At 39.6% G+C, this 14,576-nt stretch overlaps 1 protein-coding gene across 3 annotated transcripts in view; it reads right to left on the bottom strand.

Moving 5' to 3' along the window:
- Window positions 1-130: 130 nt before the first annotated feature.
- Window positions 131-14,576, bottom strand: part of SLC10A7 (solute carrier family 10 member 7) — a 152,138-nt gene continuing 137,692 nt past the window's right edge. The window contains exons 12-13 of one of the 3 annotated variants that reach the window (XM_063336669.1): window positions 7,177-7,322; window positions 131-3,847 (exon numbers count right to left, since the gene is read on the bottom strand). In XM_063336669.1, coding sequence (XP_063192739.1) covers window positions 3,803-3,847; window positions 7,177-7,322 — 191 coding nt within the window. In that variant the 3' untranslated portion in view covers window positions 131-3,802. Of the gene's footprint in view, window positions 3,848-7,176; window positions 7,323-14,576 lie in introns of those variants that run through there. The other 2 variants (XM_063336668.1, XR_010071325.1) reach the window with 2 other exon arrangements.

The raw sequence follows: 14,576 nt of genomic DNA, 5'->3' as shown, positions 1-14,576 counted from the left end.
AAATATAGTGCTGCAATCATCTGCTGTAAAGGTTCTGTATGAGATTATGGCTCAATACAAAACACAATGCAGTGTCTGAAATTTCATTTTTAATGTCAGAATAACATCAAAAAAGTAGCTCTTTCTCAATATGCAGTCTTGCAAAAAAAAGTATACAAGGGACTTGGTCCTTTCTGGTGATTTCTACGTATATAACTGCTCATCTCTTATGCACATATGCACTTGCACAGAAATAAATGTGCTTGTAGACAGACAATATTTCATCTCGCCTTCTAACCTCCTGCTGTCTAGGTATTTCCACAGAAAACCGTACACAAATAAAACTAACAGCTCCTCTTTCCCTGACTGCCAGAATAACGTAGAGGACGACTTCTGTACAACCACACTGCTGGATTACTCGCCTTTTGCTCTGTGAACAAGCACAACTGCGCAGCTTCTGCTGAGACTGCCTTTTCTGTCGTGTAACCTATTCGCACTAACTAGAGGATATAGAAGAAAAAACACAACCACAATTTTGATTCTAACTACATAAAAAAATGATTTATCTTGGACCTATTACTGGGGTCATCAAAAGCTTCTCAATTTAGTGAGCAAAAAGGGAAATAAAATGTTTGAGTAACTCAACACAAAGCGCTAACATTCCCTGTGACGTCTGAAGTGCTCTTTTATTGTTTGGGCGTTTTTTTTCCTCTGCTATCATTACATGGGATTATAGATATGCAGAAGGTAAGAAGTGTTGATGGTCAAGAAAATCCTTATGTTTTAACACAGACAAAGTTCTCGTCTGCCATCAGTTTTGCCCGATTATGTTCAATACCAGATACCTCTCAGTTAAATTTAAAGCCAGGAAGTTGAAAAGGTTCAGAACTGTTCAAACCCTCTACTGAAAACCTGGTGGAGTTCAATGAATTAATTTTCAGTTGATGATAATTTGCAGTATTCCGAGGACTTTCTAACCCAAGTTTAGTTCATAAAATATTTCTGTACAGTTCACGGATTTTATTTTTTTTTAAAGAACAAGCAGCTTAAAAGCTTACCCACGAAAGAACAAAACATAGGTAACAGAGGTAAAAAGTTGACCTAGAGGAAAAGTAATTTTACCTTATTTACCTATTAACAAGATTAAATTCAAAACCATTCTGTTTATTAAAGACATATAGGCAAAATAACAAGTCATAAAACAAACATCTTAACAGTCTTTAAACATAACAGAATTGATATGCATAATTAAATTTCATTAAGTATGGATTTAATATATGTATTTCAGTTTTGCTTTGTATTCCCTTTAGACCAACACCTCCAACACTCATACACAATATTTAGGCTGCCCCAAGCAATCAACAAGGACTTTGTAAAGGCTCTAACAAAACTCTGTCTTAAAGCAGTTTGAAATATTCTTAAATGAAGAAAAAATTTAACAAAGGAAAAAGGATGCATCCAGTGGAATCCAAGCAAGTTGTTGGATGTACTGAAAGTCGGAGGTTCAGTACGTAGAGGTAGCTCCGTAAAGGTACTTGCAGTGTTCTGACTATTTAGCATTGACACAACCACAGTAAATTACTGTATGCTTGAACTCTTTCTATACATTTAAAAAAAGCGAGCACTCCTTCTGGGCCAGTTGCTTTGCCATTCAAAACCAACAGAAAACGTCAGCAATTTCAGTGGGATTGGGATTAAGTTCTTACATATTCTGAAAGTTCAGGTTTATGGAAACAGAACAAAAATAAACTGTCCTGAGTCTGGACTCTCTGCTGCAAGCAGGGTCTTTAAGCCCAGACAAAGGAATTTCTTCCCACATGGAGCCAGTTACCGGTTAGCATGCTCAAGGAAGGGGAACCTTGAATTTGGCCCAAGAACGCGCATGCTATTCTCTCCCATTACCTTGCAGGCTGGCCTGTTGGTGGATCTTGACTATGCTGCATGGAGATGTGCTGATCAAAACTGTGAGCTCTCTGCCCGCTGCCCTTTGCATCACTGGCTAGTGAGGAGAGAGCGTGGCCCTGGGGGACACGGGCGGTGGCCAGTGTCCCTCAGCCCTCCTGCCTGCTCAGTGCGCAGAGCTTCATCCCCCCTCCAGGGAATGAAAGAATTCAGCATGTTGCCGCCTCACGTACCTTTGTTACATGGTCATTTTATTGGTGGTGACAATTCTGAACAAGGAGATGCTGCCAGGTCCTGGTAGTTTCTCACACAGGTGGCAACAGAGCAGTCTTGGACTGACTGTCCATCAGGTAAAGCACCGATGATTGGTACCAGATTACTTTCCTGTTCTTCACAGGAATAATGGACTAGAAATAACAGACTAGGTAAACCAAACGTGATTTTTTTTCACTAAGGCAAAAGGATATGAATTTCACATGCCTGTGGTCATACAAAAGATCTTTAGTTTGTGCAAATGGCTATAGCCTTATCAGAGCTGCGATAATTTACACCTGCTAAAGATCTGCTCCTAGGTGTTTGCACTCAGTCACACCATTAACTGCAATGTTAATTATGACACATGTGAAACTTCTGCATTTATATCGATCCCAGTTTGACCTATTTCCTTCCTTCCTTTTAATGCTCAATTGCCAGCACGGTTTTTGCAGATGGGTACACCTTGAAGTCTGGACTAGAGTATGCTTCCGAAATCTTAATCTCCCAGACAAGATGCAGTGCTGGCTATATGTTTAAATATATGCCTGTGTTCCTTTCTCTTCATTGCTCCTCTTAGAAATAGTATATTGTATTCTTTTTTAGTATAAGTTTATTAAAAAGAGTAACATTTTATTTTTTAAAAAGTTGTGACCGATTGTCAAATTAGCTAAGATAGCATTTCTGTTACTATAAGGATCCTTTTAATTGCCAAAAAAACCAAAAAATTGTCAACTTACTTGTCCCCACAAGCTATTACTCATTACCAATGCAGCAATATAGAAAATGTAGGTTGGCTTCCTACAATAAAGGCTCTGTTTCAATATTAGCATCCTAAATTCTGTCACTGCAGATCTCTGTGCATTGCACTGGAGGAAGGAAAAGAAAAAAGAAATAACAAAAATTTGTGTTCTTCAGGGGTAAATTATAAAAGATCTCCTAGCTGCAAACACAAATACTTCACTCATAACCCAAGCACCAGACCATTTCTTTGAAGAAGCTTATGAGGCATTTAAGATATACAATGGCACAATATCATACAATGGAATTGAAAGAATTTTCTTGAGAAACCATTAACTTTGAAGGAATGTCTAGACAACTGTGTCAACAAATGCAAATAATTCATGCTTCTCAGCTTCTATCCAATGGATGGCCCCATGCTGAGTATACACAAACTCAGAAGAAAAAGGCATGTCACAGTCATATGACTAGGGAGTGTAACAGAGTCACACAGAAATTCAAGTCAATCTTGGAAAATAAACCTTCAGAAAGCTCTTCCCCAGGATACGCCAGCAGTGGGATAGGCTTCTGGTCCTTTTGGCTAGTTTAAGACAGAGACTTACAGCTGGTGCACCCTGGCTTCAAAGCAGGGGCAATGGAAGAAACAGCTGTTAGTCATGACCATTCACTCAGTTAGAAAAATAAAAACTAAAGGACTCCAAAATACTGTACAACCTCTTGCAGTAACCAACAAAGTGGCTTCTGGAAACAATGCAGTTGCCAAAAATGCATCTGTAAGGCACTTAACCGGTATCTTTTATATATATATATATTTAAAAAAATAAAATATGCACCGAAGCAACATTCACAAATACCCAGTTGTCTCAATTGTCCGTGTGTACAGTATAGTACATATATACATTCACTGTGACACAGGCCATCTCCGTAATTATACCTTCACGGGTGCTTTGGGCTGCCTGGTTAACTTCTGTGCCTGTGAACAGTAAACAAAACAGTCACTTTTTTACATTCTTAAAAGACAACCGACAGCGCAAGACAAGATTTTTATTTATAAGAGGCAACAAAATGCTGCGTGTACTTCTGGGAGGCTGAGTGAGGAGTCAGCACGCAGCTGACAGGCTATTCTGGGGTTTGTGGTGATGTTTTTATCTCTGGTAGCCCATCACAACCTCCTCATATACGGATAGCCTTAGCAGGGCAACCACAAGCAATATGGCTACAGTGCCAGTCAAGGAAGCAGAGGTGGGTCTTGGATGTCTTTTAAGAAAGCAACTACTTGGACCCCACTCAGACCACTTGTGGCACAGGTACTAGAGCTTCTGACCCACTTAGGGGAAGACTGCGAAGAAAATTTCTGCCAACACCTTTGTGTTCCCTGGCCTCCTTCCATCTGGCTCCAAGCCTGCTCAGAGTATAGTCACTGCTGCAGTGGTGGATGTCTGGCACCTCTGATGTTTATACCTTTCTGAGAAAAGGTAAGAATAAGCCAAAGTCCATATGTCCAGAGGTGAACTTATGCCAGGGGACACCTGATGTCTTTGTAGCTATAGTCTACTCTTACTGAGGAGGAGGGAAACCACATGCCTTTATGTGATGGCAAGGTCCAGCTCTGTGTTCCCTGCAGGGCTGGCCAGCTATGGTAGCTGAACTATTTATTCAGCGTGTGTCAGAAGTTCAGTTCAAATGATAGGTGACTGTGCTTCCAGTTTGTCAGGAAGCAGCCTCTCTAATTTAGGAGGCAAACGTGAAAGGCTTATAAGGTGTTAGGTTTTCGATTGCTCCTCTATACCGATGTGGTCACTGTGAAGGATGGCTGTTGTTGGTGTGCTTGCAACAAAAACACCCCAGTGCTTTTTCATGCGGGATGAATTAGCCTAAGTGGGGGGTGGAATTCATGAAATTTGCACATTCCTGAAATTTGGAACCTCTGTTTTCACTAGCCTTTTGGGGGAAGTGCCCTGACAGACTGGCATTTGCCTGTTGAGTGACAGACTTATAATTTCTGGGGGGTTGGTTAAACAAGCGATTTTCAGTCTCAAAGATGTCTGATGGGTCTTCCTATTGTAGATAGTAACCTTTAATATTGTACATTTAAAGCTTGTAAGCACTGGTTGAAAAATGCTCCAGCACAAATGTAAACCCTCAAAAAAAATCCAAACCTTTAAAAATAAATAGGCTATATTCCCCTCAGAAACACCAGTTTTCAGCAACACCAGCATTTAACTATTGTTAAATCTAGCCGTCTGAGATTAGTCTTTTGGATATTATTCAGCAAGAGGCTTTGGAGAGAGACATCATTCCACGTTTTGTTTGGGGAAACAATTTTTTAACTTTGTAGTTTGGCAGATTCTGCTTCCATATTTACAAACTAGAAATACTTTAGTGTAGATGAACCTCTAAATATTTAAATTCAATTTCATACAACCAGATCACATGTACTATCATAATTAAGTAAGAATGTCACTGCAGTTGAGTACTGTGACTGGATAACCGTCTCCCCCTGCAAGAGAGATGCCAAAATGAAGCCAAGGTGTTTATAGAAAATAAACATCAAGGGTGATGATGACATGTTTATTTTCAAAGCGGGAGACCATTATCCAGTCACAACATTCACTTCTATTATACTTATTATAACTGTACCAGACCCAACCTCATTGATTTTTTTTCAAAGAGTAATTAAAATAACATTTGTGAATAATACAGAAGACCAACTGAAGAAACTGCTGCAACAGAACAACAATCCCCCAGAGTGGTTCTACGGTAGCATTACAGTCTGATTAACACAGGAGGTTTATTTGATGCTTAATGAATAAGAAACTAGTGCTGGTGAACTGTAAATCTCTCCAGTACTGGATGACTTTTCTGATGCCCTGTTTAAAGGCTGTGTTAACTTGCAGCAACTGACAGCAGCCCCTAAAGGCCATTTCCACCCCTGAGGATGAGGGAGGTCTGGATGAGTTCCAGCCCCACTCCTGGTCTTGGCAGCAGCCAGCAGTTAGATGCTGAAGAGGAGCCAGCATTGCAGGGATAGTTCTGTCACCGGTAGTGTCAACTTTAGGCTATCTTTCTGCAGGAATAGCATGGAATTTTCTTTACATGACCCGTAATGTCTCCTGGTAATTTCTGATTTAAAAAAAATCATGACTTTCAGACTGATGGAGAAATGACAGATGAATCTCAAATTTCCATGTTCAGATGCTAAGATAACCGTATCTTAACACGGTCTGATTTCTGACCCAGTTCGTGAAAATTAAGAGTTTTCCTGCTTTTTACAATTCAGGTAACCAAAGATGGAGCCACATAAAAATCACTGATTTGGGGAACTTAGCATTTAAGTTAGCAAAGTTAGGGGAGTGACGCTAGTAAAATGGCAGTCTGTCGGGTTTTACTGAAAATTTGGAACATGGAAGTTATTAAAAAAAAAAAAAAAAGTAATTCTGCACTGACGAGTGGAGAATGGAGGTTACTGGTGGCACTGGTCTTCCCGCAGTAGGTCTCAACCTTCACCTAAAATGGTTGCCAAAGACTGATGCAGTTGCCACAGCTCCTTGATCGTTATTATCTCAGAACATTAGAGACAGCATTAAAATCAGCTGCATGGACCAGCTTTCTGCGAGGTGGTTACTACTGTTCTGAGAACCTGACTAAAACCATTGCAATTATTTCATATACATCACAGAACGGCTGTTAGATGTCAATAGCTTCAATCTATACTGAAATAAGCATAATTTGAATCAGAGATGTCGATGCAAAAACCTCTCGGTCATAGTCCTAAAAGTTATCCCATGCCATAATTTTGCATGAAATGTGATGCCCCAGTCTTCTGCAGACTTCTTGCTATTGTAAAGGGTGACCCAAGTAGAAAAAAAAATAAAAATTAAAAGTTTTCATCCTGCTTCAATTCAATTTGGAAAGTGCTCTCATTTTACCTGATTTCCCAAACTCCCATGCCTGTGGACAGATCTTTGCACTTCTCCATAAGGGAGATCCAAAGCTCTGATTATTATCTAAAGATGGAGCCATTCTTATTGGGCATAATCTGAATTCATAATTTGAACTAACCGTAGAGGTCTGACTTCAAGATTTGAACCTTTTAATAGCCAAGAGGGATAAATGAACTTTATGGATGCATTTTTAACTTGATACTACTGTGACTATCACTGTCATAAAGGAAGTAAGGGTACAGAAAAATCCCTACCATGGTATCTCCAAGAAGGAACGTGAGGGGTTTAAGACATGCATTTAGGTATTTTTTTCCTCATTGCACACTTTCCATTGTAAAGCAAAACCAGTAATTCTTACCTTTTGCCTAGAAACCATCCAAGATTTTATTGTTGGTACCAACAAACTGCCAAGAAGAATCTGAGCAGGATGATAGATGAGTAAGGGGACGGAAATTAAGGACAGGTGCTCGTAACCCGCAAATACTATCTTCAGCATTGGGATCCCTGCAGGCAGAAAAACAGGAGACAGACTCTCACCTCAGACTTCAAGCTCCAGATAAAAGAAACGCATTTTATGTTGCACTGACATTTCACCAAAAATAAACCCCAAAACAAACAAAATGAAGACTCAGAAGTTATATATTAAAAAGGCAACCCAAACAAACCAGAAGAACATGAACAAAAAAAAAAATACACGGCAGAGAAAGGAAGGAGTAGGGGAATGCCATAAAAGATCTTTTCTAATTATGCTAATAGCTGTCAAACACCTGCTGAAGACTCAATATAAAATACATTCTGCTATAGCATTGACTGTTTGGTTGATGAGCATCGTTCTGTACTGCTTATTTACTTCTTCTCACTGTGCTCTGTTTTGTGTTTTCATGATTGTCCTCCATCCAACCTGCCTGGCTCCCGCTTGTGACCTTTCTTCAGTCCGTTCACCATGGGAGGAGGGTTGCGTTTTCCTGGCATACTCCCTGTCAGTTGGTGATACCCAAATGACAGCCCTTCCTGATTCATGCAGTCAAGGCAGAGTCAAGTACTCTGCAGGCGAGTGGTCATGTGTTAGAGAGCAAAACTCTCTGCTCTACCTGTATGTTTCACAAGAGATACAGAACGAGAGAGAAAAGGTTTGGTGAACCGAGTGAGCAATATGAAGTGATCATGCCTATGAAGAGTTAGGGAGCAGCTGGAATACAGAAGTTGGTAGATGCTAGAATAAGGAAGTGTTAAGAGCTAGAGATGGGCCATATTTTATGAGAGCTTGAATTTGCACTGAACACTGCTAATTCTATTAGACATCTCCATGCATAATCATCCCACCTGATGATGTGACATGGAAAATCAAATTTGATTTAGTTTCACAGTAATGAAACCGATTATGTTTACTTTGAACATGTTATTGTTCAAAATTATCTGTTTAAATCTTGGAACTTTGCTACCATGCTCCACAAAGCATAGGCGTGGTCAAAACTTGCAACCACCTCTGTCTTGCTTGACCAGACAATTGCATAGTCGCCAACAAGAGCAGCTGCGATTCCTCAGGAGCCCCCTGACAACACACCTTATTTTATCCCTCATCTTAAACGTCATTCTAGGAATCTTCCACCAGCATCAACCTTGCAGTAAAGCGGTCTACAGCTTTCACAGAGCTCATCTGTGTGCCTCCTTTCTTAGCAATCACAAAAAGCTGAGCTTTGTGCCACATGCCCTCCATTCCCCCATTAGTAGATGTTTCAGATCAGCCAAAGTTGCCATGTTTACATACACTTTTCTCTATGTCTTGAATAAATTTCTGTTCTCAACACCCTTTCAGGTTTCCCTTAACGAAAGTTGCCTCCTCCCTATGCGAAGAAACAGCTCATTTGTTGAATATTATTGCTCCCCCAGTGCCCTGCTATTGCTGTCACTTCTACGCTTGCTGAAATCACAATGTTTCCACAGCACTATTTCTTGTAATTATTTTAATTAGCTTCATCACATTACACCACTAACAATCTTGTCCCCATACTAGTAGCCTTCACTTACGTGGATATTTCCAGAGAAGGAATAAATCAAATAAATAAAGGCTTGCGTGCTTAATTTCAATATTATAATTACCTTCCAAACAACACCATGGACTGATCACACAATAGGGCTGCTTATTATTAACATTAATTTCTGGAGCTTACAAATAGATAGTATTTGGATAGAAATTAAATGGGCACTTGCATTATATTAAGGAGTGTAATTTACTTTAAAATGTCCATCATACTGTTTTTGTAAACAGATAAAGGTTTTATTACCTGTTTCCAAATCTCAACTTGATCCTTGTGGGTCCTTTTCTGTTCTCTAACCACAGAAAAAAACCCCCTAGAGTCCCAAGTTATGAACATGCTATATTTATGTTCGTAAGACAGCACCTGGTGTTTTGGTAGTGCAATTTCATCCATAGATCCAAAAACACTTTAGTAAGCTGAACAGGACTCCTACAGAGAATCAGAGAACACTAAAATGACTAGCCTAAGATCACACAGAAAACTAACGACAGAGATGTGAACGGAATGGATCCAAAGCGACTGAGACATGCTTTAGATTACTGTATATTTTCTGAAAGAAAAGATGAGAAATTCCAGCCTAAAAGGTAAATTCTCTAGAGGAAAGCTATTCCCGTAAACTAGAAAAAGAAAATTAAAGTTGTCAAATATAAATACAAAATACTGTAATTAGTGTGACAATATAATTAGATCACTGGGTGGAAAGAGGTTCTTAATTCACAGCTTGTTTAAATACATGTCACAACAACAGGTTCCTGTAAGCTACTAATGTGCAATTAAAGTTCCTCTTATTTACCAGGAAAAACTAACTGGTGAAAAGAAGGAATAATAATCATTTTTGCAGGTAAACATTAGTTCAATGGAAAGAAAAAGCCCTGTTGCCTATTAATGCACTTGTGATTTTTATAATTCCAACTTTGCTAGTATGCAACTCTCTCAGAAAATATTTAATGACAAAGATCCACAGACTACAGTCAGAAATGCTTGTGTCAGTAATACTACCACAAAGCTAAACAAAACAGCATGGGTTTTATTTATTTTTAAAAATGTTGTCTAAACTTTTTCATAGCAATACATAGTAACTGCAAGCATCAGTACGACTGCTAATGTTTTCCAAATACATAAAACTCATGCAAATTCCTAATTAGGAAAAACATATTTTAATAGTTACTTTTCTCTCTCTCTTAAAAAGAAATATAACCATATTTTTTTAATGTATAAATAAAACACTTGGGGAAAAAAAAAACAAAAAACCCAACAAACACAATGAAAACCAAATCCCAATCAAAGGAAGAAAAGTGACGTTATAATGCCTGCGTTGATGCTGTATGCTGAATCTTAGCCCGTAATGCATTTGCAAGATGAGATTATGAACTAGCACTAAGAGAAGCTATAACAGAACCACTGACTGAAACAGTAGTGACATGAACAGGTGCAGCTATAACGAAACTAATAAAGTGAGTGAGAGGAGTTTAAATCTTTCAGATAGATAGCAAGGAACGAAGGTGCTAAGCAAAATGGATGTGTTTATCTTTATTTTGGGCTGTCTGCTCCTCTTTTCTTCATCTTTTATAGCATATTGCTTCCAGTGCTAATGAGGTATGATAGATACACTAAGTCTAAGATCCATAAAATTTTGCACAGGATCAAATCACATACACTAAAACCCAGACCACTACCTTAGTCTTAAGTTTCCTCAAAGTACACAGTCCCTCCCTCCACCCTCCAATATTACTAGGGCATTTATTTGCCGTCAGGAGCATTAAGGCTCCATTCACACGTATAAAGAATAATGCCTGTAAGGATTTTTAATTTTGTTTTCACAGAGCCATTAATCATGCTTATCTACATTTCATGGTATTTGGACTGACTTCTACGGGTCTTCATCTTGATTGACCATGGAGGAGGAACACTGGCATTATCAGTTTATAGACAATCTTTTAGTTAAGTTTTAAGACTGTCATCACGGTCTGAAGGCTCATGCCACAAACACCCATTCATGTTGCTGCGGTTTATGAAGCTACAGGCTTCCAGCAGCTTGGTTCAACTCCTCTGCCAACATATCTGCCTCCCTGAGAACTGAATGACAAAGTGCTCCTCTGTGGTTTGGTGCCAACTTGGGCAGCTTTGCTCAAAGTAGGGCTGTAACAAACTGCTGAGTTGCCAAAATCTTTTAAACAGCCTTATTGCATGTATGTGTGTCCAACTCCTGGGTCAGAGCTGACCAGACACTGTGACAACTGCAAGTCAGGGTTGTATCCCATCCTCCTGCAAAGAGAGGAGAAATGTGGTACCCAGCTGGGTGCGAAAACAGCACCTCACCTGACCAGGACTACAGAGAGCTGCAGCAGAAGGGAGGAAGCACTGAGATCATCCCACAAATACTCCTTACAAACAAGATCATTGGTATTCCCAGCTTTTTATCCTGAATCTCCCTCTTCTCCTTTCCTTGGTTGTGTTTCTCCTACCAGTAGTCCCCTGTGTTCCCATCTTCCTCCTTGCTCTTTGGCTCTGGTATTCAGAGGCTCTTCTTCTGTTTGTATTTTCTCCCTTCCTCCTTTTACCTCCTCTTCTCCACTCCCATGCTTCCAGCCTGCTTGGTTTTGCTTCCCAAGACCTTTGATTCTGCTCGCTTGCAGCAGTGTAAATTTTGGGTACTTCCACTAAAATCACTAAGCTCCACTAAGTACAGCAGGCACTAAAAATCACAGTCCCACCGCAACTGAGAGGCATGAGTTAGGCCTGTGACAAGGAGTACATCTCATTTTTCTCTCTGTTTGCATCCTCACTCGGCCCATTTCACTTAAGAACTTTGCAAACCTGAGCAAGAGAAAAGCTGTTTAATCCGTGATCTTCAACAACAGCAAGGAAGAGTGAGAGGACTACTCTTATGGTCTGCTATAGGACAGCCCTCTTTGCCCTCCATTGCTCCAGGGTATTCTGGTTTGGCTCCAAGGCTGTGGTTTACCAGCCCTGGTCACTAGTAGCCTGCACAACTGAAAGCTATTTGTCCTTCCTCCAGCTTTGCACCCAGTATAACCTCCCACATCCTCCCCTTTCCCCTTGGCTACCTTCACGTTTCTTAGTCACCTTCTTAAAAGGCCCATGAAAATATCAGGCTGCACTTCGCTACGTTTAGTTAACTGTAAAATAATAATAATAAAAAATCCTAAAAGATTTGAAGGTATTTTTAAGATAATTTAAATATAGGACTCTTTTCATCTAGCTATCACTGCAGTAATATAAATGAAGCAAATTAATTTTAATGCTCCAAGGTACTGATTCTGTGTCACTGTCACTGACAGGATCCAACTAGACTTTATGAGATGGCATTTGACTTTATGGAAGTGAGCACTATGCACGCATTTACAATTTTACAGGGACTTTAAGCTGTCATGCTGAAAAATGTTTATAAAACATTAATCAAAAAATGCCTCTTTAATACAATGCATTGTCTGAAAGATGTTAGAAGGCACATATTGTAAATGGATTCTTTTTCTGACTAAAGTAATTTCTACCAAAAGCCTTTCCCCACTGCTATACAAGTACACAGTGTGGAGAGATAAAGAGCACTTTCTCAGCACATTACTACCTGATCCAAACACTTGGGAAATCACTAATGTACAGCATGCCATATTTCCATGTCACACATGACACATTTGTCTAAAATTACCCAACAGAGTTTGACATTGCAGCATATTCCATAGCAGGGCTTTCAACTGACATCTGCCAAGTAAGAACTTCAAGTAGGAGCTTTCTTCTTCTAACAAGCAAGTAAGAGTTTTCTTTTATCCTATACCCATGATGGAAGCGATAAAACAATAAGTACTGGAAACCAGGGTGTTTTTTTCCTATTTTAATATGTTTATTTTATGTTCGCTGAATGTGTAAGCTCCCCTCAAAGCACTGTTTCATCATTTGCTGTTTTCTATCACATTGCAATGGGTTCAGAGAACTTAATAGAACATTTTTATTACGACTGAAACATAGGCCATTATCTCTCACACCCAAAGCAGAATTATGGCTAGATGCTCTACTTACATACTTTACCGTATAGGTTTTTCCCCTTCACTGTCTTCATAACAAACAATTTATTCTAAAACTTTATTGCTTACACACTGCTGCATTTCTTCTTAGGAAAAGAGGTTTGGCGAAAAACTAAGAGGTCATCACAAGGGCTATGGAAACACCAGGCGTTCAGGAATCAGAACAACGCTCACAAAGAGGCAGTGGAAATACTCTGAAGAAAAGCCTTGGCCTCTGGATGTTCAGTTCTCCCTTCTACTCATCTATACATTTCAGAACTCTCAATTGCCATAATCTTCAAGTGCAATTACAAAAATGAATCAAGCATATGATGGCAGCTTCTCTGACACTCTCCACACTACTCTCTTTCTGAAGGATCCTCTCAGGGGTTGATGTGAAAGGAACATTAGTAGGACAAAAAGCTATTTCTTTTTTTCAACTGAGAAAAGGCCTGTAAAGGGGGGCATATATTGCATTAAACCCCTCCTAAGCTGCCAGAGCAGTGGGTTTCTGAGCTTACCCCTGCAAAGACAGTGCCAAATGAGCATCTGAAATTTTACCGCCAAGTTTCAGAATAGTATTGCATGTGGCCCAGTGACTGCATGGTGGGGAAGGGTGGTGAGATCCAGGCAAAATCCAGTTTAGAGGATTAGAAAAAGGTTGTTCATGCAGATAGCTACCAGAATGGCAAGATGCTGCTAATCTGTTGTTTGAGAACTTTCTTAAGGGTTCCCTGTCTCTTCCCAGGCAAATCACATTGCTACGGTTAGTTCTGAGGAGACTGAAGTTTATACACTGCCTATCCTCAGTGAAGGCTCGCCAGGGATAGAAGATGTTTCTTGCCCTTGTTCAGACTCTGTTACGACATACGGAGATCATGATAGGAGAAGATGCTTTTGACAAATAACTGGTTAAGGATTCTTTTTGCTATACCCATGCCCTCTCCAGAGCATGCACCAAACTCAAGTTAAATGCTCTTCCCTCAGAACCAGTTTCTTTCCAGTATGGGATTATGAAAGATAGCTGACAACCCATAACAATACAAATATTCTCTTGCTCCTGAATATTCCCATTTCATCTGAAGAAAGCACCTTCCAATGTAATATGAAATCACTTTACATTGGAGAGACAACAGCTTACTTGCAGCTGAGCCCAAAACCATGGAAATCTGACTTTTGCCAGTAGGTATAAGAGAGATCATCCATCAGCACAACCACAACTACCTCCAGGTGATAAGACACTCAGTTTCTGATTGGGAAGGATCTGCAATGTTTGGAGCCATTGAGACTACGTTCCCCTTGCTTTTTTGTATGAAGACTTGTGCTTATAATATATTCAGGGAAAGAAGACAATTTTTTCAGTATGTTTTCGTATTTCAGGTCAGCGATAACCGTAATGGAAAGCAAAACACTGGCTCACAAAGTGGTAAAAACAAACATCTGAAGGGGAGGTTTTTACAAGGGACTGGTGAGACGTTAAGGAAGTCTGGAAAAGCTGCAGGGGAAAACTGCAAAATGAAGGGCTATCCTAGTTCAGCTTGGAGGTCTGCGTGGACCCTAATCTTCGAAAACATTTTCAACTTTGTCCCCCACCTTGGGAAAGAACAATGATTTACCAGAATATTCAACATTACATTAAATGACTTACTTCTTTTGGAAGACTAGAATTCTTGTGAAGACTCTGTACTGAATCAGAG

Source organism: Chroicocephalus ridibundus, chromosome 5 (assembly GCF_963924245.1).
Source record: "Chroicocephalus ridibundus chromosome 5, bChrRid1.1, whole genome shotgun sequence".
NCBI classification, from domain to species: Eukaryota; Metazoa; Chordata; class Aves; order Charadriiformes; family Laridae; genus Chroicocephalus; species Chroicocephalus ridibundus.
The sequence above is the reverse complement of the archived record's forward strand: the minus strand, read 5'-3'. Positions and strand labels throughout refer to the sequence as shown.